At 47.0% G+C, this 23,743-nt stretch overlaps 1 protein-coding gene across 10 annotated transcripts in view; it reads right to left on the bottom strand.

The window, feature by feature from the left end:
- The window catches only part of camkk1a (calcium/calmodulin-dependent protein kinase kinase 1, alpha a), a 93,312-nt gene that overhangs the window by 22,913 nt on the left and 46,656 nt on the right, over nucleotides 1–23,743 (bottom strand). For 9 of the 10 annotated variants that reach the window (XM_057055551.1, XM_057055547.1, XM_057055546.1 and 6 more), the window contains 2 exons: nucleotides 1,205–1,256; nucleotides 317–450 (listed from right to left, as the gene is read on the bottom strand). In XM_057055551.1, coding sequence (XP_056911531.1) covers nucleotides 317–450; nucleotides 1,205–1,256 — 186 coding nt within the window. Of the gene's footprint in view, nucleotides 1–316; nucleotides 451–1,204; nucleotides 1,257–7,543; nucleotides 8,639–23,743 lie in introns of those variants that run through there. The other variant, XM_057055554.1, reaches the window with a different exon arrangement.

Here is a 23,743-nt window from a genome sequence, read left to right as displayed (position 1 = left end):
ACAAAAGAATGTTGGCTAAGACTCAGACTGTTCCACAAAGTTCTCCTGTCGTATCAGCCGCCTTTGTTCTGCTGTAGTTCTTTATAAGGTAAAGAAAAGCATGAGTTGCATGCAGGATGCCTGAACATACATGTTGTCAACATTTTATTAGAAGCAATAGATACTTGATCATACTAGCTGATAGGCATAACCTAAATCTAATTCAGACAACACATCAGAGATAACATTCGTGACTTAATACTTATTAACTAATAGATACATTACAGATATTAAAACTGTGAGCACAAGCATGATCAACAGACACACATGTTCTCACCTCCACCAACTTAACAATGTTTACATGGTCCAGTTTTTTAAGGATGGCGATCTCCTGATAGACTTTCTCCAGAGGTCCTAAGATTTTGGGCTGTTCTCCCTGTGTCGCCTTGGGCCCTCTTGGCGGGGGGCGACCTGTATACCATGACAAAACGATACATCATGCATTTGATCGTGATCAATACTGACCAAGAATCAGAAGTCGAAGAAAAGTACTTTTCATTACATGTGAAGTTACACTCCAATGAATCAATCTCGTTCAGGAGATTTTAAGGGGAAAATTCCTTACAGGCACAACCGCTACGTATGGCTAAGGCCACCTTGGCGAGATCTTGGCTTATTTATATTCCAACAGAGTTAAGGAAATAATTTACATTGTGTATGGGTGGATAACACCCCAGAATCCAAAAGCTGATTCCATTTGAAGTGATATTCAGTGTCCAGCAGCTACTTCTATTTCCTCTGTTTATCATGGTTAAAAAAAAAAACTCTACTGTTTAAAACTCTGTCCATCATCTGACATTTTTCTGCTAGCAGTTTTAAATCCCTTGAACAGCAGAAGATAAGAATTTCTCTGGTAGCTAATAAAAAAGGACCTGTTTCCTAACATGAAAGGTGAACTTCCCCATATTCACTACACTGCTGCTCTGGGTATTCTGCATGCAGACTTTCATGTTTACAATATTTATCTTCAGTGTTCTGATAAACACAAGAAGCCAGGATGCACACACACAAACTTGTAAATGCGTAAATCCTGTTGAATGTGCCCCTCAAACAAAATGTATTTCCTTTGTTCATATAGTTGTGTCTTTCCTTCATCACATTTTAAATTGCAGCTGGATAATAAATAATAAATAATTAGGGCATTTTATATTAAAATCGTACTTACGAGGAAAGCCACACTGCTTCATTAACTTCTTCTTAGAAAGCACTTTCATGGCCTAGGGAAGATGAAAATGAACATCATGTTAAAATTAAGCGTATTCATTCATACATATCATATTAATAATTGTTTTTATAATAACAAATATTTATCGTTTTATTACTTACAGATAATGATCCATGACTATAAAATGTTTAACTTTAACAAGATGTCTTTATATCTTGATTAAATAATTTACTTTTAAATTTAATTATTTACTGTCCACAGGTTAACCCCTAGTTGAACATGCTATAACTAGGGGTTAACCTGTTTACAGTAATAAATAAATAAATAAATAAATAAATAAATAAATAAATGGAGCCACTTCTGGTTATTACTCAAAATTCCAAAGTTAATTTTCTTAAAAAGTGGTTAGTTGAAATACAAACAATAAAGTCATAAATTTAACAAATACAAAAAAAAATCACAACAAAGGATCTTTGGTCACGTTTAATGATTTATTTAGCATCCTGCTCTTAAGGTTAGGGGTCTTTCTTGGTGCAGGTCTCCCTCCTGCCCCCTTGTCTGTCTTCTTGGTATCTCCTTGTATACGTCTGTTTTCCTCCAGGCTGGGTGGAGCAGTATGCTGGTTTCTCCTGTCACCTTACCTGCACAGCTGCTGCTCATCTTGATTTCTGCCAGTTAAAAGCCGTCTTCTTCCCGAGGTTCGGTGCCAGCCTGGCCCTACCTGTGTTTGACTAGCAATTTTTGTAAGTCTTCACTCAGCTGTGCTCTCTCTCTCTTGTCTGCAGCTCTACCAGTGTCACTGGCTCCTGCTCTGTTCCATTTGAGGCTTGTCCTGTGCCAATCCTGTCCATTGGTATACTTGTTTGCAGCTGCAGTCCACCAATCTTTGTCTAAAGCCACTTTCTTCAGTACAGTGTTCAAGAACCTGATTCCATCTCCAGTGTCTGCAATTTGGGATTCAGGCTGTGCCTGTTTGCCAATGGCACATGTAATTCCTGATCTGGCACAGCAGATCTCGAGGGTGATCGATTTGGCTCTTACTCAGCGTCTGCCAACAGTGGTGCAGGGGCTGCCCTGCTCCAAGACGCTCACGTCAGCAATACTGGGCCATTCTGAAGCAACCTGGACAAGTGTCATGGTTTTCTTCTCTAGTGCACACTGGTTTTCCAGCAATTCCGAGCAATCCTCGGGTCGTTGCCGTTTGGGGAGTTTGAAGAGAGTTCCAAGGGGTGTTTGACCATCCTGACCGTTCTGGCAATGCAGCCACTCTTCTGTTGACTCCATCAGTGAATCAATCAATCAATCAATCAATCAATCAATCAATCAATCTTTATTTATATAGCGTCTTATACAGTCAAAATTGTTTCAAGGCGCTTTCCAGAATCCCAGGGCCTGACCCCAGACAAGCAACAGTGGCAAGGAAAAACTCCCCTTTAACAGGAAGAAACCTTGAGCAGGACCAGGCTCATGTAGGGGGACCCTCCTGCTGATGGCCGGCTGGGTAAAGAGAGAGGAGAAGGGGGAGGACAGGTAGAGGATAGGATAGGTAGGAGAGGAGAGGAGAGGGGTAGAGGAGAGGAGAAGTAGAGTGAAGGGGAGGTAGAGGAGAGGAGAGGAGGAGGAGGGGAAAGAGGAGAGGAAAGAAGAGGAGAGGGAGAGGAAAAGGAGAAGGAGGGGGAGAGGAGAGGAGAGGAGAGGAGGAGAGGAGAGGAGAGGAGAGCAGAGGAGAGGAGAGGAGAGGAGGAGAGGAGAGGAGAGGCACAGAGCACAGAAACACACAAAAAATATGATGCACAATCACTTCAGCGGGGCCGGAGGTCATTATGCAGCTCCGAGGGCAGCGATACCTGTAAATAAATAGAGGGGGGGGAGAAGCAGAAAAACTACACAAGAATCAGCATAACTAGTCTGCTTGATGATCAGGAGGAAAGGAGAGGAAAGGAGAGGAGAGGAAACCATGACCCAGTGGAGTGACAGAGGCCTGTCAGGTAATCATGTTTCCGGACCCCGGCAGCCTTGGCCTATAACAGCATAACTAAGATGTGACCTAACGATTAGACGACCCCCTAAGTATGATAATTTGTCTGTCTATGATAGTAACTGGAACTACTGAATTAGTAACAATAAGCTTTTTCAAAGAGGTAGGTTTTGAGTCTGATCTTAAAAGTAGCGATGGAGTCAGCCTCCCGTACCTGGACAGGGAGCTGGTTCCATAGCAGGGGGGCTGGTAGCTAAATGCTCGGCCCCCCATTCTACTCCTGGAAACTCTGGGAACCACAAGTAGACCAGCATTCTGAGAGCGGAGCGGTCCATTGGGCTGATAAGGTATCACTAGCTCCTCCAGGTAGGATGGAGCTAGGCCTCTGAGGACCTTGTAGGTCAAAAGAAGGCTTTTAAAATTTATTCTAAATTTAACAGGCAGCCAATGAAGCGACGCCAGTACAGGAGTTATGTGATCTCTTTTGTCAATACCTGTCAGAACTCTGGCTGCAGCATTTTGCATCAACTGGAGGCTTCTTAAAGAGTTGTTTGGACACCCTGATGATAAAGAGTTACAGTAGTCCAGCCTGGAAGTAACAAATGCATGGACTAACTTTTCAGCATCATGCTGCGTCAGTAGTTTCCTGATCTTTGTGATGTTCCTCAAGTGAAAAAAGGCACTTCTAGAGACTAATTTAATGTGTGAGTTGAAGGAGAGATTTTGATCAAAAGTTACTCCTAGATTCCTCACAGAGAGACTAGATGTTAATGAGATACCATCTAGAGTGATCATGCGATCTAATCTATCCCTGAGAGGTTCAGGACCAAACACCATGACCTCAGTTTTTCCTGGGTTAAGGAGGAGGAAATTTGAAGACATCCAGGACTTTATGTCTTTAAGACAGGTCTAGAGCTTCACTAACTTCTCTGTCTCCTCAGGTTTCATGGATAAATAGAGCTGAGTGTCATCAGCATAACAATGAAAATTTATCCCATGCTGCTGAATAATGTTCCCTAAGGGAAGCATGTACAATGTGAAGAGGATTGGTCCGAGTACAGAACCTTGAGGAACTCCATGGCTAACCCTACTGTATGAGGAGGGAACACCATGGACATGGACAAACTGGTATCTATCAGATAAGTATGATCTAAACCAGTCTAGTGCTGTCCCTTTAATTCCAATCACATGTTCCAGTCTCTGTAACAGGATGCTGTGATCAACTGTTTCAAAAGCAGCACTGAGGTCCAGCAGAACCAGCATAGAGACCAGTCCATGATCGGAAGCTATGAGAAGATCATTAGTGACTTTAAGAAGTGCTGTTTCTGTGCTGTGGTGAGCTCTAAAGCCTGACTGAAACATCTCAAACAGGCTGTTACTCTGCAGGTGCTCCAGTAACTGAGTCACCACCACCTCTAGAACTTTAGAGATAAAAGGAAGGTTGGATATTGGCCTATAATTTGCTAAGACATCAGGATCCAGTGATGGTTTTTTAAGCAATGGCTTAATCACTGCCACCTTGTAGGACCGGGGTACATAACCTGACACTAAAGAACCATTGATCTGGTCCAGGATAGAACTGCCTATCAATGGTAAAACATCCTTCAACAGGTGTGTTGGGATGGGATCTAAAAGACACGTGGTGGTCTTGGATTTCTGAATTAGCGATGACGCCTCAGAAAAATATATAGGGCTGAAGGAGCTTAAGGGCTCGTTGGAGACCCTGTATGTTCCCACAGTCGGCACATCTGGTGATGGTCCAGTTGTTGGGATGGCCTGGTTAGCTTTTTCTCTGATAGCTAGAACTTTATCAGTGAAGAAGCTCATGAAGTCTTCACCACTCAGGGAAGAAGGGATACGTGGATCTAAAACACTGTGACTCTTGGTTAATTTGGCCACAGTGCTGAAAAGAAACCTGGGGTTGTTCTTATTTTCCTCAATCAAAGAAGAAAAATAAGCTGTTCTAGCCTTGCGAAGGGCCTTTTTGTAAACTAATAGACAGTCTTTCCAGGCTACATGGTAGCTGTCTATTTTACAAGAATGCCACTTCCTTTCCAGTCTTCGCACTTTCTGCTTGAGGGTCCTGATATGTGAATTATACCAGGGGGCACACCTCCTCTGATTTACTGTTTTCTTTTCAGGGGGGTAACAGAATCAAGCGTGATTCTCAGTGAGGTTGCTGCACCTTCAGCAATAGAGTCAACCTCAGCAGGGCTAAGATTATAATGACTGATCCCTGGGGAAACACACGGTGGTCCTGGGATCAGCACAGGGATCACTTCCTTAAACTTAGCTACAGCATTATCTGAAAGACATCTGCTATAGTAAGACTTTGTTCTGAGCATAGAAGAATCCTTAATCATAAATGTAAAAGTGATCAAAGAATGGTCTGACAGGACTGGGTTCTGAGGGAACACTGACACATGTTCTACCTCAACACCATAAGTCAGAACTAGATCTAGGGTGTGGTTGAAGCTATGAGTTGGTTGGTTTATCTGCTGGAGGAAACCAACTGACTCAAGTAATGAAATGAAGCCATTTCTAAAGCTGTCATTTATAACGTCCATATGGATATTAAAGTCTCCAATGATAATGACTTTTTCCGTTCTAAGGACCAAGTCAGATAAGAAATCAGAGAACTCAGACAGGAACTCTGAATGTGGCCCAGCAGGGGGCCGATATACAACTACAAACAGAAGTGGCTTTTCTGTCCTCCAGTTCAGATGAGTGATGCCAAGAGTCAGGCTTTCAAATGAACTGAAGCTATGTTTTGGTCTGGGATTAATTAGTAACTTGGAGTGATAGATTGCTGCCACTCCCCCTCCTCGACCAGTAACACGTGGAATATGATAATTAAGATGGGTAGGAGGAGTAGATTCATTTAAGCTCACATACTCCTCCTCCTGAAGCCAGGTCTCAGTAAGACAAAATAAATCAATGTGATGATCCGCTATCAGGTCGTGCACTAACAGGGATTTACACAAAAGAGATCTAATATTTAACAGTCCACACTTAATTGTGATATTAGTTTCTCCAACTTGTGCTTCAGTATTAATTTTAATAAGATTTTGGTGATTGACCGCTCCCCTGCTCTGTGCTTGGTGAACTTTTAACCGTGGAACAGAGACTACCTCTATAGTGTTAAATATGTTATTGTTGGTGGATGAGGGTTCTAAGGAAGCAGCAGAGAGGTGTGTAAGACTACAACTCTGCATCCTGGTCTGGACCCTGGGTTGTCAGGTCACTTTGGGTCTAATAAAATTAGCCAGATTACTAGAAATGAGAGAAGCACCATCTCTTGTGGGATGGACACCGTCTCTCCTAATCAGACCAGGTTTTCCCCAAAAGGTGCTCCAATTGTCTATAAAGGCCACCTGGTTTTCGGGGCACCACCGTGACAGCCAGCGTCGAAGTGACGACATGCGGCTAAACATTTCATCGCTGGCCAGATTGGGGAGGGGACCAGAGAATGCTACGGAATCCGACATCGTTTTTGCGTAGTTACACACCGACTCCAAGTTAATTTTGGTGACCTCCGACTGACGAAGCCGGGTGTCGTTGGCTCCGACGTGAATAATAACTTTACCAAATTTACGATTACGTCTCGCCAGCAGCCATAAATTTGCTTCTATGTCGCCCGCTCTGGCCCCCGGAAGGCACCTAACTATGGTCGCTGGAGTCGGCTTCACGTGGCACAAAACAGAGTCGCCAATTACCAGGGTCGGTTTCTCAGCGGGTGTGTCGCCGAGTGGGGAAAAGCGGTTAGCCACGGGAAGCGGTTGGTGGTGCACCGTGGGCCTTTGTTTTGGGCTACGCTTCCTACGAACCGTCACCCAAGCCGCCCTGGCTAGCCGGCTGCTCGGCTGCTGCCGGGGGCCGCTAGCTGTAGCTATGCTAGGCGGCTCCGCAGCAGCTAGCTTACCCTGGCTACTTGACGCAACTCCAGCTAACTCCAAACTGCCGAACCGCGTCTCAAGCTCGCTAAGTCTCGCCTCCATAGCCATAAATAAACTACACTTTCTGCACCTATTCCTTCACTAAGGGAGGCAGAGGAGTAACTAAACATTTCGCACGCTGAACAGACAAAGACACCGGGTGAAACAGACGGTGAGGCCATGCTAACGCTAGTGATCGGCGAAGCCCTGTATTTGTTCAATATGGGTTGTTTCTCACTGTTGATATCAGGTGACTAGAATGTCCCAAGTGTTCAAAATTTTAAGTAAAGTGAATACAACACACCAAGGGTTCAATATTAAGTGAATACAACACACCAAGTGTTCAATATTAAGTGAATACGGCACCCCGTGCACAATGCAACCAACGAACGATAGAGGAGGAGAAGGAAGTGACGCAATACTCACGCAACCAATCCCGTTCTTCCTCTTGAAGGAAGAATATTCCATAGATTTTTGGATGCTGGCGCTGGATTCTGGATGGAACGAACCGCCTCTTCAGAGAGTGTTTTTCCACAGCCTTAAGGATCACTTAAAGCAGGGGTGCTCATTACGTCGATCTACCGGTCGATCGCGGAGGTAGTACTGGTCGATCACGGCGTGGCATTAAAAAATATCAGCCTATCATTCATCCCATCACTTGATTGATATACAGGGCAGCCAGTTAGACGACAACTGAATTTGACATTCAGGTGACCAATCAAGAGCAAACAACGACGCTAAGTGCAGCAGAATTTACGATGTCAGTCTATCGTCAATCCCGTTACTTGATTGACATACAGGGCAACCAGTCAGAAGCACTAAGCTATTCAGCGAATTACTTCTAATTTTAAGCCATTGCTAAAGTTTATGGTCATCAAAATGAATGAGGGAGCGGGACCAAGTAAGAAGACAAAAACATACCACTTTCATACGGAATATGGACTTTTTTCACAATGTAATTAGATGTTTTGCATTTTTGTGGTGGGTAGATCACTTTGACTTGGTCATTTTGTAAGTAGTTCGCATGCTGAAAAAAATGTGACCACCCCTGACTTAAAGGATGAGCTTGCCCTTTGAGATCCTCCTTGTGACTTAAATGCCCTCATCCCTCTTGCCATTGCCTTGGATAACTAATTAAGAGAGCGACATCCCCTCCGCCACAGTACGCACCAACCACACTCGAGCAGCATGGCGGCACCTCATCCTCTTCCGCTCGCACACCTGCGAACAGTGTGACAATGCAGCTGGGATTTGCCAGATTGACCCCTGAGGAATGCCTCCGCAGGATTCAAGCTAGTGAGTGCTTGTATTTTGGTCAATTTGGACATTCTATTTGGGCCTGTGCTGCATAGCTAAAAAACTGGGCCTAGTCACTGTAGTGAGGGACCTAGGTTCCACACAGGATGAAACCAAACCTTTCATTAACGCCATATACAGTGGGACCTCTATTTACGAATTTAATTCATTCCAGAAGTTGTTTCGTAACCTGAAAATTACGTAAGTAGAGATGCGTTTTCCATGTAAATGCCCTAATCCGTTCCAAGCCCCCAAAAATTTAGACATAATTTTTTTTTATAAATCATAAAAATGCATCAAAACATAAAAACACAAATACATGTTACAATTAGATTACCGCACAATAAATGTAGGAATTCAGTGCAAGGCTTCTCCAGGAACAAAATAAACTTTATTACAGGCTAATCTTACATTAGCCATCATTACTAGCAACGAACGATAACACTTGTGGTAACACCGCCATCTAATGGACAAACATACGAACATCCACAATAAATAAAAGTTAAACGAAGACGACGCTGGGATACCCACAAACTTGTACAGATTGACATCCCTCCTAGCCAATGGGATGACAGGAAGATGCTAGGCGATAGCCAATGGCAGAGCAGCTACAAGCATGTTTGCGTTCGCTAAACTCCGCAAGCTGCGAGTAGCAGCAGTAGCGTATTTTTGACCGTCATATCCTGAAATTTCTTTCGTAACAAGAGGAAATATTTTCCCATTGAGACGCTTCGTAACCTGAAAATTTTGCATGTAGAGACGTTCGTAAGTAGAAGTCCCACTGTATCTGCCTCATTTTGTGTTGGAGTGTGATTTTTGCCTCTCAGGTCAACTTCAGAAACCAAGACAATCTGTTCAGGCTGTTCGCTGGAGGCTCTTACAACACCTATAACAGCCACTGCTCTGGTTGCTCATATAATGCACAGAACAGCTCCAGTAACCCTCATAATCTCTGGCAGTCATTCCCTGATAGTGTCATATTTTGTCATTTCTGCATATAGGACTCCCTTGGTTCTGGGTTATCCGTGGCTGGCTGGCTGGCTAGCTGGCAATCAATCAATCAATCAATCAATCAATCAGTCAGTCAGTCAGTCAGTCAGTCAGTCAGTCAGTCAGTCAGTCAGCCAGTCAGCAGCCAGCCAGCCAGCCAATCAATCAATCAATCAATCAATCAATCAGAGGTGGATCTGTTTGCCTACAGGACAAACACCCACTGCCCCCTGTTATTTTCCATGACGGACCGCAGCGCACCCCTTGGGACGGATGCCTTAGCGCACCTATGGTCCCACACTCTGCTGTATGCATTTTCCCCAGTGGAAATGATTTTGCCGGAGAGTACGCCAGCAGGGGCTCTCCCTGATCCTGGTGGTTCCTTGCTGGCCGGCAAAATCATGGTATGCGGAGATTATCAGTTTGCTGGTATCCAGACCCTGGCAACTTCCTCTCTGCAGGGACCTCCTTTCCTAGGCGGGGGGTGGATTCTTCATCCATGACTGGAACTGTGGCGGCTGCATGCCTAACTGTTGAAAGGTCCATCTTGTTAGCTACTGGTTTACCCCATAATGTCGTGGCGACGATTGAGAGTGCAAGGGCATCATCTACTAGAGGCCTTTATGCCTACAAACGTCAGGCATTTGAGAAGTGGTGCCAGAACCAAAATATTCTCTCATTTCAGTGTTCCATTGTGAATGCGTTAACATTCCTTCAGTAACTAATGGATAAGGTTCTTTCCTTTTCTACAATTAAGGTCTATTTGGCAGCAATTTCTGCCTGTCATGTCGGGTTTAATGGGATTACGCCAGGTGCTCACCCTCTGACCATGCAATTCTTAAAGGGAGTCCGCCTTCAGGGACCAGACCCAAGAGCGACACCAGAGTTCGGTTAAACACCGCTTTATTGTCAGGGTTGTACAGGCAGGCAGAGCTGGACCCGCTGGAAAGTAGGGACCGGGCGAGTCCGGCCAAGCTGCATGGGTTCCTCCTCTCCAGAAGGTGCTGCTGGCCGAGGAGCGGCCTCCGTCGGGAACTTGTCTGCCACCGCGAGTTGCCTCATCTGGCGTTTCTCCCGCAGACGAGCCTGAACCCGCAGATCCACCCAGATCGCCAGCTCAATGGCCCCATCCAGGGAGCCGGGAACCTCATAGGCCACCAGCGCGTCTTTGATGTATGCTGCTAGCCCATGCAGAAAGGTATACACCAATGCGGCCGGGCTCCACTTGCTCCGGCTGGCCAATGTGCGGAAGTCGATGGAGTAGTCGGACACTGACCTCTCTCCCTGGCGGAACGCCAGCAGCTGACGTGCTGCTGAGGACCGGGAGTTCCCCAGCGCGAATACCTTGCGGAGCTCGGCAGCGAAAGCGGAGAAGGCCTCTGAAGGCGCTCCCACTCGGCCGTTCCCCAGAGCCACGCCCGTCCAATGAGGTGTGTGATGGTGTAAGCTACCATGGCAGCCTCCGTCACGAACTTGCAGGGCTGCAGGGAGAACAGCAGGGAGCAGGTTACCACGAAGGCATCGCAGGTCTCTGGATCGCCTTCATAGCGTTCAGGTTCGCCAACCCCTGTTGCAGTAACACAGGAACTGACGTTGGTACGGGAGGAGCGGGAGGTGGCGCGCTGACAGCCGGCAGAGCTGTTCGAAGAGCGCCGCGAACACCTGCTCGTTTGCCTCCGCGGCACGTCTCATCTCCGCGGCGGACGCCGCCACCGCCTCCTCATGCTGCTGCAGAATCCGTTCGATCCATTCCAGACAGTCCAGCAGGGACGGGTTGTTTGCTGGGTTCATTGCTGACCAGATTGTACTGTCAGGGACCAGACAAGAACGCAAGAGCGATACCAGAGTTCGGTTAAACACCGCTTTATTGTCAGGGTTGTACAGGCAGGCAGAGCTGGACCCGCTGGGAAGCAGGGACCAGGCGAGTCCATCCACGGGCGATGTCAGGAACAGAAGGCAGTCGGGTTTACCGGGGAGCAGGCAGGATAGGATCGTCAGGCAGGGTCGAGACCAGGCAGACAGGCAGGCAGAACTACTCATGTGAACTACAGAGGACAATCTGGCAGGGAGGCAGCGTAGAGCAGGGACCTAAAAGGGCCTCGTGATGGCGCTGATTGGCCACAGGGGTGCGGGGCGAAAGAGGACCCAAGGGCAGGGCCGCAGCTGACAGTCTGCGGGTTAAGACCTGTAATTAAGCCCAGCGTTCCCTCATGGGATTTGCCGTTGGTGCTAGATGCTCTTTATGATTCTCCTTTTGAGCCTATTAAGTCTGTTGATATGAAGTTTCTTTTTCTTAAGACTGCACTTCTTCTTGCTCTGACTTCGGTGAAGCAGGTGGGCAATCTTCATGCTTTGTCGGTTCATCCCTCATGTACCCAGTTCACTCCGGACAGTTCTAAGGTTACAATCCGTCCCAGTGCAGCCTAAAGTTATCTCCATAACATTTCGTTTTTGGGGCACCACTGTGACAGCCAGCAACGAAGCAACGCCATGCGACTAAACATTTCATCGCTGGCCAGATTGGGGAAGGGACTAGAGAATGCTACGGAGTCTGACATCGTTTTAGTGTAATTGCACACCGACTCTATGTTAATTATGGTGACCTCCAAATGACGAAGCCGGGTGTCATTTGCTCCGACGTGAATAATAAGTGTACCGAATTTACATTTACTTCTCGCCAGCAGCTTTAGATTGGCTTCTATGTCGCCCACTCTGGCCACCAGAAAGCACTTAACTGTGATTGCTAGGGTCGCCTTCACATAGCATAATATAGAGTCGCCAATTACTAGAGTCGGTTTCTCAGCAGGTGTGTCACCGAGTGGGGAAAAATGGTTAGCCACAGGAAGCGGTTGGTGGTGCACCGTGGGCCTTTGGTTTGGGCTACACTTCCTGCGAACTGTCACCCAACCACCCTGGCTAGCCAATTCAGATTCAGATTCAGGTCCTTTATTGTCCCACACGGGGAAATTTACAGTGCTGTTGCAAGAGCACGCTGAGAAAAATAAGATAAAATAGAAAAGAATAGAATTTGGAATATACAAAGAGGATGTATATTTACAATAATCCAGTTAAATGGATACTCAGCCCATGTATACCTGTACATAGTACAGCGGGTGAATACAATATACATATCAGAATATATAATACTCAGATTGTGCTTGCGGGCGTTATGTTTATTGTGCAGTCTGACAGCAGCCGGCAGGAAAGATCTGCGATACCTCTCCTTCACACAGCGAGGGTGGAGCAGCCACTCACTGAATGAGCTGCCCAGTGCTGTCAGGGTGTCCTGTAGGGGGTGGGACGTGTTGTTTAACATGGATGACAGCTTAGCCATCATCCTTCCGTTTCCCACCACCTCCATCGAGTCCAGGAGACATCCCAGGACAGAGCTGGCCCTCCTCACCAGTCTGTCCATCCTCTTCCTGTCCCTGTCCGTGATGCTACTGGACCAGCAGACCATCCCATAGAAGATGGCTGATCCCACCACAGAGTCATAGAAAGTCCTCAGGAGTGGTCCCTCAGCCTCCTGAGCAGGAACAGTCTGCTATTGCCCTTCTTAACAAGGGCGTCTGTGTTGTGTGTCCAGTCCAGGTTATTGTTTAAGTGAACACCCAGGTACTTGTAGGACTCCACCACGTCAACATCAGTTCCCAGGATGTTCACTGGTGCAGGCGGGGGGTTGTTACGCCTGCGGAAATCCACCACCACCTCCTTGGTTTTGCCAGCGTTGATCTGGAGGTTGTTCCGCAGGCTCCAGTCCACAAAGTCCTGAATAAGTTCTCTGTACTCCGTATCGTCCCCATCAGTGTTGAGGCAGCAGAGTCGTCAGAGAACTTCTGGAGGTGACATGAAGATGTACTGTGTGAAAAGTCTGCGGTGTAGAGGGTGAACAGGAAAGGAGCCAGAACTGTTCCCTGCGGGACACCAGTGCTGCAGAGAAGCCGATCTGACTCAGAGCCCTTCACCCTCACAAACTGTGGTCTTTGTGTGAGGTAGTCCAGAATCCATGTTGTGAGGTGTTGATCCCCTCCAGCTACCTGCAGTTTGTCCCCCAGCAGCGTGGGCTGGATGGTGTTGAATGCGCTGGAGAAATCAAAAAACATGATCCTCACAGTGCTTCCAGTCTTCCCCAGGTGAGTGAGGGAGGTGTGGAGAAGGTAGATGACGGCATCGTCCACCCCGATGCTCGGCTGGCAGGCGAACTGCAACGGTCCATGAAGGAGCTCACTAGTGGGCGCAGGTGATCGAGGATGAGTCTCTCCAGCGTCTTCATCAGATGAGACGTCAGAGCTACCGGCCTGTAGCTGTTGAGCTCCTTAGGGTGTCTTCGGCACTGGGACGATGCAGGACGTCTTCCACAGCTGTGGCACTCTCCCCAGCTTCAGGCTCAGGTTGAACGTGTGACTGAAGATCCCACACAGCTGGTCTGCGCAGGACTTCAGGAGCCTGGAGCTGATGCCATCCGGACCCGTCGCTTTCCTCACCTGGTGTGGTGTGAGGGACAGGCTGGAGCAGGGAGGTGTTGGTGGGGGGGGGTGGGCATGGGCCAGAGTGTGAAGTGTTGGGAATGTGTGGGCTGAAGTTCATGAGAGGGGGGGAGGGGGACAGGAGGAACAGTCTATTGAGGGCACAGACAGTGGCGGGGTAGCAGCGGAGGAGACTGGGCTGGGGGAGGGGTGGGTACCTGATCAAATCTATTGAAAAACAAGTTCAGGTCGTTAGCCCACCCCCGGTCACCCACAGGTTGGGACTTCTGCTCCTTGAAGCCTGAGATGGTCTTCAGTCCCTTCCATACCCCACAGATGTTGTTCTGTTGCAGCTGGTTTTCCATCTTCCTCCTGTAGTTGTCCTTCTCCTGTCTGATCTTCCTCCTCAGTTCCCTCTGCACAGACTTCAGCTCTTCCTTGTCTCCAGACACAAAACCCCTCTTCTTCTCCTTCAGGAGGACCTTTATGTCTGGGGTGATCCAGGGCTTGCTGTTGGAGAAGCTCCGTACAGTCCTGGTGGGTACGGTGTTCTCCACACAGACGTTAATATAGTCCGTGATGCAGTGGGTGAGGTTGTCAATGTCCTCCCCATGGGCGTCACTGAATACATCCCACAGGGTTGTGTTGAAACAGTCCTTCAGGGCCTCCTCGGCTTCTTCGGACCATTTCTTCACTGTGCGGGTTACAGCAGTCTGCATCCGCACAAGAGGTTTGTACACAGGCTGGAGGTGTACAAGGTTGTGGTCAGCACGGCCCAGGGGAGGGAGTGGGAGAGAGTAGTATGCCTCCTTGGTGTTGGCATAGAAGAGGTCCAGTGTTTTATTGTCCCTGGTGTGGCATGTGACATACATACATTGGGCAGAGAAGATGATGGAGAGGCATGATTGAAGTCTCCAGAGATGAGGAGGAGGATGTCAGGGTGTTGTGTCTGCAGCCTGCTTACTGCTGAGAGCAGGACATGACAGGCTGCATCAGCGTTAGCAGAGGGGGGGTGTACACAACCACAGCGAGGGCATGTGTGAACTCCCTCGGCAGGTAGTGAGGCCTCATGCTAACAGCTAACAGTTCAATGTCCTTACAGCAGTGCTGCTCCTTGAAAGTGATGAGTTACACCATCCATCGTTCACAAACACTGCCAGTCCTCCTCCCTTCCTCTTACCACTCTCCTTGCTCCTGTCTGCCCGTAGAAGAGTAAATCCGCCGAGTTGTGTGGCCGTGTCCGGAGTTAGCTCGGTTAGCCAGGTCTCCGTGAACAGCAGCAGGCTGCACTCCCGGTACTCCCACTGATGCCGGGTCAGCACCGCCAGCTCGTTCATCTTGTTGGGGAGAGATCTGACGTTCCCCATGATGATGGAGGGCAGGACGGACCGATAGCGTCTCCTCCTTGCACGGCGCGCGACCCCGGTGCGGCGTCCCCGTTTCCTCCTCCTCAGTTCAGATCTACCATAGTCCCACCTGGTGGGAATCCACTGAGACTATTCACTGACCCAGGGGCCTCTACCGATGTTGGATCCGGCTGGCGCGGCACACCAAGGACAACAATGAGGAGAGCACCATCTTAGAACAGCTACTCCAAGGACTGCCACTGGAGGTGAGAACTTGGGTGAAGGAACATGAACCATTGGGAAGACTTGTGGCTGCCATCTGGCTCTTCATTACCCCAATGTGCAGAGAGGAGGACCATCTGCACATTCCTCCAGTGTAGCACACCGATCAGCACCTCCACTCCAGCCCAGGCCTGCAAGGAGTGAGAGTAGCCAGAAGCTCGCAGGTAATGGCCTGATATCAAACCATTGATCATTGGGTAAGGACCTTGTTTGTTTCTACTGTCAGCACCACTTTGTCAGGAAGCACTGCTGGAATCACTGTGATTTTGGTTTCGCATATGAATAAATTCTGGGTTTTTCTTCAAAGTATTTGGTTTTGGGTCATTTATGTTGCCTCCCTCTGAGCCAGGGTCGTGACATATTGGGGGCTCCTCATCTCTATTGCAAAGTGAGTTGACTTCAGGAGGTGTAAAGTGACGTAGGAGATTAAATATTGTTTTTTTTTGCTGTGTTAAAGAAAAGTTCTACATGATCCTAAGGGATTTGTCTTTATGGAGGGGTATGTGACAGCCCTTGCTGTGATTCTATGCCTTTCTCCGGCTGTCAGTTGAGTTTTTCTTTGTTTTCCAGCCGACTAGTCGGAGATGCTGTGCCGTTAACAAGGCAGTTGGGCCTTGTGTCTTGCAACTTACAAAAGCCCCGCCTTCTTCCTCCGATGCTCTCCCGCGTGCCACTTTCACCCCGTCAGGAGACAATGCTGGAGCTCTGATCTATCAGCTGGTTTTTGGTGGGGAGAATCAAAATTTCAATGTAAATCTTCCTTGTCCAATGATCACTTGAGCCTGGAGCAAAGCCGGTGTCCAACCACTCCCAAATCTTAACAGTATTTTGTGTGAGGGTGGCACAAAGGGGCTTAGAAAATCCAGACACCCGCGCCGCTTTGAGAAGCAGCTCAAGTTACCAGATACGGAACAGGGAGATGTGTTATCTGCTAACGTGGGAAATACCTGAAAATGTTTCATGCTTGCAAAAGGGGAATAAAACCCTGGAACTGTTAGGGTTTTGGCTTTTTACAGGACCCGAAAGCAGGCAAAATGCAGTGATAAAAAGTCCAAAAACTAGTATTTATTTAACCAATCTACTGGGAGTCCTCCTGGACCGCAGGGAAGCACTCATCCAGTCTTCCGGGGCGCACAGAGTGCTCCAGAGCGGAGCCAACACGGGAGTCAGGTCCCGCATGCTCTCCACTCCCACAGGGCAACGTGGAGACCAGGGAAAACACCAAAACTCTCCAACGCTGGTAGACAGGCGCCCATGCTGTTGATGATGAACCCAAATCCTCGTGTTACCTTCTAGCACACATAGGTCCCTGGGCTTGGCACCTATCCATTGGTCTAATTGTTTGTAGCTGCAGTCTGACAACCTTTTTGTAAAGCCACTTTCTTCAGTAAAGTATTCAAGAGCCCGAGTCCATCTCCCATGTATGCATTTTGTGATTTAGTCTGGGCCTGCTAGCCATCTCCTTAACACTTGTATTTGTAATTATGACAGATTCCCTTTAAAAGCACCCTGGAATAAAATCTGTGTTTCTATTAGGTATATTAACAAAATAATTAAATTCCTAGAGAACAGAATAAAAGAATGGCCTTAGCATTATCTGAGGTTAATAAACAGTGTTTGTGACTGCCAGGGATCACCCTGAGACAGCAGCTAATAAACATGTCCACGAGCTCCTTATGACACAGGAATGCACAGATTTATGGTGGAACATTTCAGGCTGCCTATATCACTATTGTTTCCTGTCATTTGCTTTTAAAATCTTTGTTAATGTTTAATCACCAAGCGATCCATCATTGGCTTAGAAACAAACAACTATTCAACAACAAGAAACTGTGGCACCAGGTCATCTGCTTCATCCAAAAACTATCTCACGAGTGGGCTCTGCCCCGCACCTGTATGTACTTGAAGAACATTGCATGATGTACATGGGCTCGAGCTGAAGCCACTCTGCCAGCACCAAACTCCAATCAGCCTCCAATGAATGCAGCTCCGATTGGCAGAATGACCCTTCTGTGGCATAATTACTCATCTCCTCCTGCTTCCCGTCGTTGTTACTTTAGATATGTGCATCTGTTACTTGATTCAAGATGCAGTTTCCTGCTGTCTGTCCCATTAGTGATTGGCATTAAATCACAGGTCGCCAAAAGAAAGATTGGAACCAGTAAACTTTGTGCATTTCAATACTAATAGTTGATCAGACATTTGGTCTACTCTTAGAGAAATTATGTGTTAATACTTCATATTTGAATGGTGGCTTCTTTGACATTTGTTTCAAAGTGGGAGGGGACATAATTATCCTCTGTGTGAGGAGGAAGGAAGGGAAGAAGGAATTATGAAAATAAAGGAATGAAGGTGGGTGTAGATTGCAAAAAACAACATCTAAATAACAGTCTACTTTCACAATGGTTAGATGTGCTTTATGTTGTACTTATCTTATCTTGACTGCTTTATCCCTTTTGGGGTCACGGGGAGGGTAAACAAATGGGTGAAGGCAGGGTCTACCCCAGGATCAGTCACCAGTTCATCGCAGGGCCCTATATGATTAATTGCAGTTTCAGTACATTGTTCAAGGGTACCTCGGCAGTGCTCTGAAGGTGTTCTGGTGAACCCTCCACTTCTCTTCCTCAGGTCAGTCATGCTGTACTGCATGAGCTGGATTTGCATCATCATTGTCTGATGACACACCTACTCACAATAATGATCAATGATTGGCTTGACCCCCTCATAGTTCAGAGCCACTGCCTCCTGGAGCATCTCCACACACTCATGCATGAAGTCCTCTGTGAGGGTCTTCATCTTAAGCAAGTTACACTTGGACAGCTTCCGTTTAAGGTTTCAGCATCATAGAATCCATCCAGGCAACAGTCAATTAGTAGTTTAGTGGAGCTGAGAGGATGTTGTTCATGCTCTGAATGTTGAACATTGTTGCTCTTGAATGCATCGTGCTCTTACGCTGACCATTGTTTAAGGGAGTGTGGTTAATTTGTATCAGGTGTTGCGAATCAATCAGGTGTTGCAAATCAATAAATGACTGCGTGCTCCTGCTCCGTCAGTGTGTGTGTGCATGCCGGTCAAATGCAACCGATGGCTACGTGCGTTTGTTCCTCCGTCAAGTTTTAGTCGGCGTTCCTTCCCTTTTATGATGGCAGCTTCAACAGGTTATGGGCCCAGAAAAGAGCTTGGAAGTCGATGGAACCGTTTATGTTTTGACGGAGCTGTGGGAAACAAAGTTTCTGGCGTACCTGCGTCTGCTTAATTTGAAGAGCACCATACGGAGTGAACCGCCTGGTGAGGCCAGCGAAGGTGCAGTAGACGACGCAGCGAAAAATGAGGACGCGTATGCAGAACTGATTCAACTGTTGGATGATAAAAGCCTGTCCCTGGTGATGAGAGACGCGGCGGATGATGGCAGAAAGGCGCTAAAGATTTTGAGGGAACATTACGCTGGTAATGGGGAAACCACGAGTGATCAGCCTGTACACGGAGCTTACGTCTCTTCAGAAAGGCGTTAATGAGAGCGTCACAGATTGTCATTCGCGCAGAGACTGCTATTACGAGACTGAGAAATGCGGAAGAGACTTAAGTGATGGCTTGTTGATTGCAATGATTCTGAAGGGCCTGCCGGACTCATTTAAGCCATTTTCAATCCACATAACCCAAAGTGATGAAAAGTTAACTTTCTCAGAGTTTAAAACAAAGCTGAGGAGCTATGAGCGCACAGAAAAGTTTAATGCCGCTTCCTCAGGACGACAGTGTGATGAAGGTGAGAGGAAGAGACAGTGGGAACATGAAACTGTCCTGTTTTAACTGGACAGAAGAGACACAAGGCCACGTCACACATCAGACATCGCTCAGTTCAAGGACTTTAACAGTTTTGAGCCACACAAGCACGTCCTGGAGTTGGCTGATGGAGAGAGGATCAGCGGTATTGCCCTGAAGAAAGGTACAGTCAAAGTTCGCCTGAGGGACAAAGGTCAACTGGTGGAAACGACGCTGACATCTTCTCGGTCAAGGCAACGACGTCCCAGGGAGCAACGGTCAGAACAGACTTGTTCACAGGAACGGTGTAACATTTTACATCCAGGTGTATGATAGACTGTTCTATTTAAGCACTGTTACAGATGATGTTGATCAATGTCATGGGTGTTATGATGATCAAACGTGGCAAGAAATTCTAGGCCACTGTAATTATGAGGATGTGTTAAAGTTGGAAAGTGTCAGAGGGGATGAAAATTAAAGGTAAAACTGAAATGTCTAAGCTGAAATAACAAGGTAAATTTGCTTAGAGCAGAAATAGGGAGGCAGATGAAAAAGCAAAAGTTGCACTTGAACTTGTGCACACAAATTTAGCTGGAGCAAAAGATGGGTTTGATTACATCTTAGCATTCACGGATGACTATTCAGGTGCAATATTTACATATTTCTTGAAAGCTAAGAGTGAATGGTCAGGCACGTGGCGGTGCACGACAGCCGGACCTTCTGTCATCCCGGTGCCCGTGTTGCGGAGGTTACATCCTCGGCCCTGCAGCTGAGTGCACAGCACCCCTCGGCCTCCACGCTGGTCCTGGAGGCCGGCATCAACAATCTCAAATTTCAGCAGTCGGAGGTTCTGAAGCAGGACTTCATCTTCCTGGTGGACCGTCTGCTGGACACGGGGAAGCGGCTAATTATCTCCGGCCCGCTTCCCCCACCTCGCTACGGTGACGTCGTCACCAGCCGCCTCCGCCAGCTGCACCTGTGGCTGAAGGGGTACTGCTTGGGCAACAGTATCCCCTTCGTTGACAATTTTGCTGCCTTTTTAAATAGACCCCATCTTTTTAAACGGGACGGCCTTCACCCAAACCACGAGGGGTCCCGGCTTCTATCTTTGAACATTGACTTGACTGTCCGTTCCTGCGCAACATCCACCTCCTGACTATTGGTTAGGACACATGCACACCAACACTCTGCCCCCCACTCACACTCACATATACGCTCACCCCCCGCACGCCCCACCATACATGCCCCTCCACCACTACTCCCATGTCAGCCATCAACATCACAGATCACTCACTCCATTGACACCATCATTTCATACAGACAGAATCCCAGGACTGTTCCCAGACGTGACAGTGCTTTTATTATTCCTATAAAAAGACATGATGAGCGCACGTCCGGCGCGGACATAAAGATGGCCGTGCTGAACGTGCGCTCTCTTTTAAACAAATCTTTTATAATAAACGATTTAATTTTAGACAGAAACCTTGATGGTATTCTTCTTACCGAGACATGGCTTGGCACTGATGCACCTGCTGTTCTCACAGAGGCTTGACCCCCACATTTTAACTTTTTATTTTCTACAAGGGGGGGTAGGAAAGGAGGTGGAACCGCTTCGATAACAAGGACCGAAATGTCTTCACGCGAGGTCTCTTTTAATACGTTTCCATCATTTGAGCATCATGCGTTTGTTTTTAGCAGCCCTCCGATTTTAAGCATAACAGTTTACAGACCACCCCAATACTCCACCTCTTTTATCAGCCAATTCTCAGAATTTTTATCAATCATTTATGCTAAATACAATAGGATTTTAATAACTGGTGATTTTAATCTACACCTCAACAACGCCTCGGACCCAGTGTCCAGAGAATTTTTAAACCTCCTTCACAGTCTGGATTTTAAACATGTCACACAGCCGACCCACAACAGAGGGCGCACCCTGGACCTGGTCATAACCTATGGCCTGTCCGTGGGTGGGTCCTCTGTTGTGGATCTGGCCGTGTCTGACCACTTTTGCGTGTTTTTTAACATCACCAGTTTTAACCAGCGGGGGGCCCCTGTGAGAGCGATGAGGAGACGCTACCTGACTCCTGAAGTGGCTGCAAATTTTATCCAGATTTTACAGAGCACTCCTGCAGAAATTTTACCAGCACCGTGTGATTTTATTGTTGACACTTTTAACAATAAATTAAAGTCAACGCTGGACTCTGTGGCTCCACTTGTCACAAAAACTGTACGAACAAAACGTGCACCACCGTGGAGAAATGAAGAAACTAGAAAACTGAAAAGAACCTGCAGGAGTGCTGAGAGGAGGTGGAGGAAATCCAAACTGACCATCCATAAAGAAATATTTTATCAACACCTCAAAACCTACAATAACACAATCAAGCAGGCAAGAACCTCTCATTTCAAAAAACTAATCTCCAACAATAAAAACAACCCCAAATTTCTATTCCACACCATTGAGCTTTTAACCAACGGTAATTTTAACAGGTGTCCCACAACAACGACTGACACCCTCTGCGAGGCCTTTGCAGACCACTTCAGGAGTAAAATCGATAATATTAGATCCAGTCTTTTATCACAGCAAATTTTAATCAACAACACTCCTGGATCATTGCTTCCACCTGAGGAGACACTGGAGAGTTTTGTCCTGGTTGATGCGAGGACACTTGGTCGAGTTTTCTCCCAAGTTAGACCCACAACCTGCCTTTTAGACCCAATTCCCACACCGTTTTTCAAAACATTTTATGGATTCTTTGAGGAACATCTCTAATATATGGTGAATTGCTCTCTTCAGACGGGTGTCTTCCCCACCTCCTTTAAAACGGCGGTGGTGAAGCCCCTTCTGAAGAAGAGCAATCTAGACCCCAGCGTTTTAAATAACTATCGGCCAGTATCCAACCTACCATTTTTAAGTAAAATTTTAGAAAAACTTGTTTTTAACCAAGTAAATGATTTTTTAAACTCAAAGGACATTTTAGAGAGGCATCAGTCTGGTTTTAGGATGAACCACAGTACAGAGACAGCCCTTTTAAAGATTTTAAATGACATCAGGTGTAACCTAGACAACAAAAAGCTCACGGTGTTCCTCGAGAATCCATGAGACAAAGTGTGGGGTTCCCCAAGGGTCAATTTTAGGTCCAACCCTTTTTAATCTTTACATGCTTCCTCTTGGGGACGTCATCAGGAGCCACGGCATCAGCTTCCACAGCTATGCTGACGATACGCAACTGTACATCGCCGTGGCTCCTGATGACACAGGGCCAGTTGATGCCCTTTTTAACTGTATTCTAGATATCCAGTCATGGATGGCAGAAAACTTCCTACAGCTCAACCAGGACAAAACAGAAGCCTTAGTTATTGGTCCTGAAGGTCAGAGAGAGAAAATATTTCCAAAATTGAAGGATTTTAAGCCATCTCAATCTGTAAAAAATCTGGGTGTGATCCTTGACTCTGAGCTTAGTTTTATTCCACACATCAAAAACATAACAAAGGTAGGTTTTTACCACCTGAAGAATATAGCCAGAGTCCGCCCGTTTCTCTCTCAGGCCAGCACGGAGGTGCTGATGCACGCTTTTATCTCTTGTCGTTTAGATTATTGTAATGCCCTGCTCTCTGGTCTTCCAAAAAAGAGCATCACAAACCTACAATTATTACAAAACTCAGCTGCACGAGTGCTGACGAGGACCAGAGGGCGGGAGCACATCACACCGGTTTTAGAATCGCTGCATTGGCTACCCGTGCGTTTCAGGATCGATTTTAAGGTTCTTTTATTAGTTTTTAAATTTATCTGACATGCTTTTATTCTATCAACCCTCGTGGACTCTGAGGTCCTCCGGCACCGGCCTTTTAACCATTCCACATGTAAGCACTAAAACGCACGGGGAAGCGGCCTTCAGTTATTATGGTCCCCGACTGTGGAACAGCCTGCCGGAGAACCTCAGGGCCGCAGAGACTGTTGAGATTTTTAAAAAGAGGCTCAAGACACACCTTTTTAATCAGGCCTTTAATTGATTTTCTGATTATTTTCAATTTATTTTATGTCTTATCCTTATTTTACTTGACACTTTTACTGTTTACTCCCTCAGTTCTTAGTCTCTCAGTTTTTAGTCTTTACACCTTTTATCCCATTTACTGTTTTAGTCTGTTGTAGTCTTAGTACTGTTTTACTACTCCAATTCTCAGTTCCTCAGCTTTTAGCTTTTATACCTTTTATCCCATTTACTGTTTCAGTCCTTCAGTTTTTAGCTCCAGTGTCTCCTCATGGTGTTTCCTCATGGGGGCCTGCCAGGCTGGGAGATGTTTCCGTCTACCGCTGGAGGTGCTGTCCCATTGTCGACCCTGGCCTGGGTGGTTAGGGGGCTCTGTGCTTTGGTGTGGAGCCTCCGGTCTGTCCGGGTCGGGGTGGTCTTTGTGGCGGTACCACCTGTGGTCACGGACCGTGACCTCCCTCGACCTGGTGGGCCTCCAAAGGTGGCGTCTCCTTC

Source organism: Takifugu flavidus, chromosome 14 (genome assembly GCF_003711565.1).
Source record: "Takifugu flavidus isolate HTHZ2018 chromosome 14, ASM371156v2, whole genome shotgun sequence".
NCBI classification, from domain to species: domain Eukaryota; kingdom Metazoa; phylum Chordata; class Actinopteri; order Tetraodontiformes; family Tetraodontidae; genus Takifugu; species Takifugu flavidus.
This window is presented reverse-complemented; position numbering and strand designations above follow the sequence as displayed.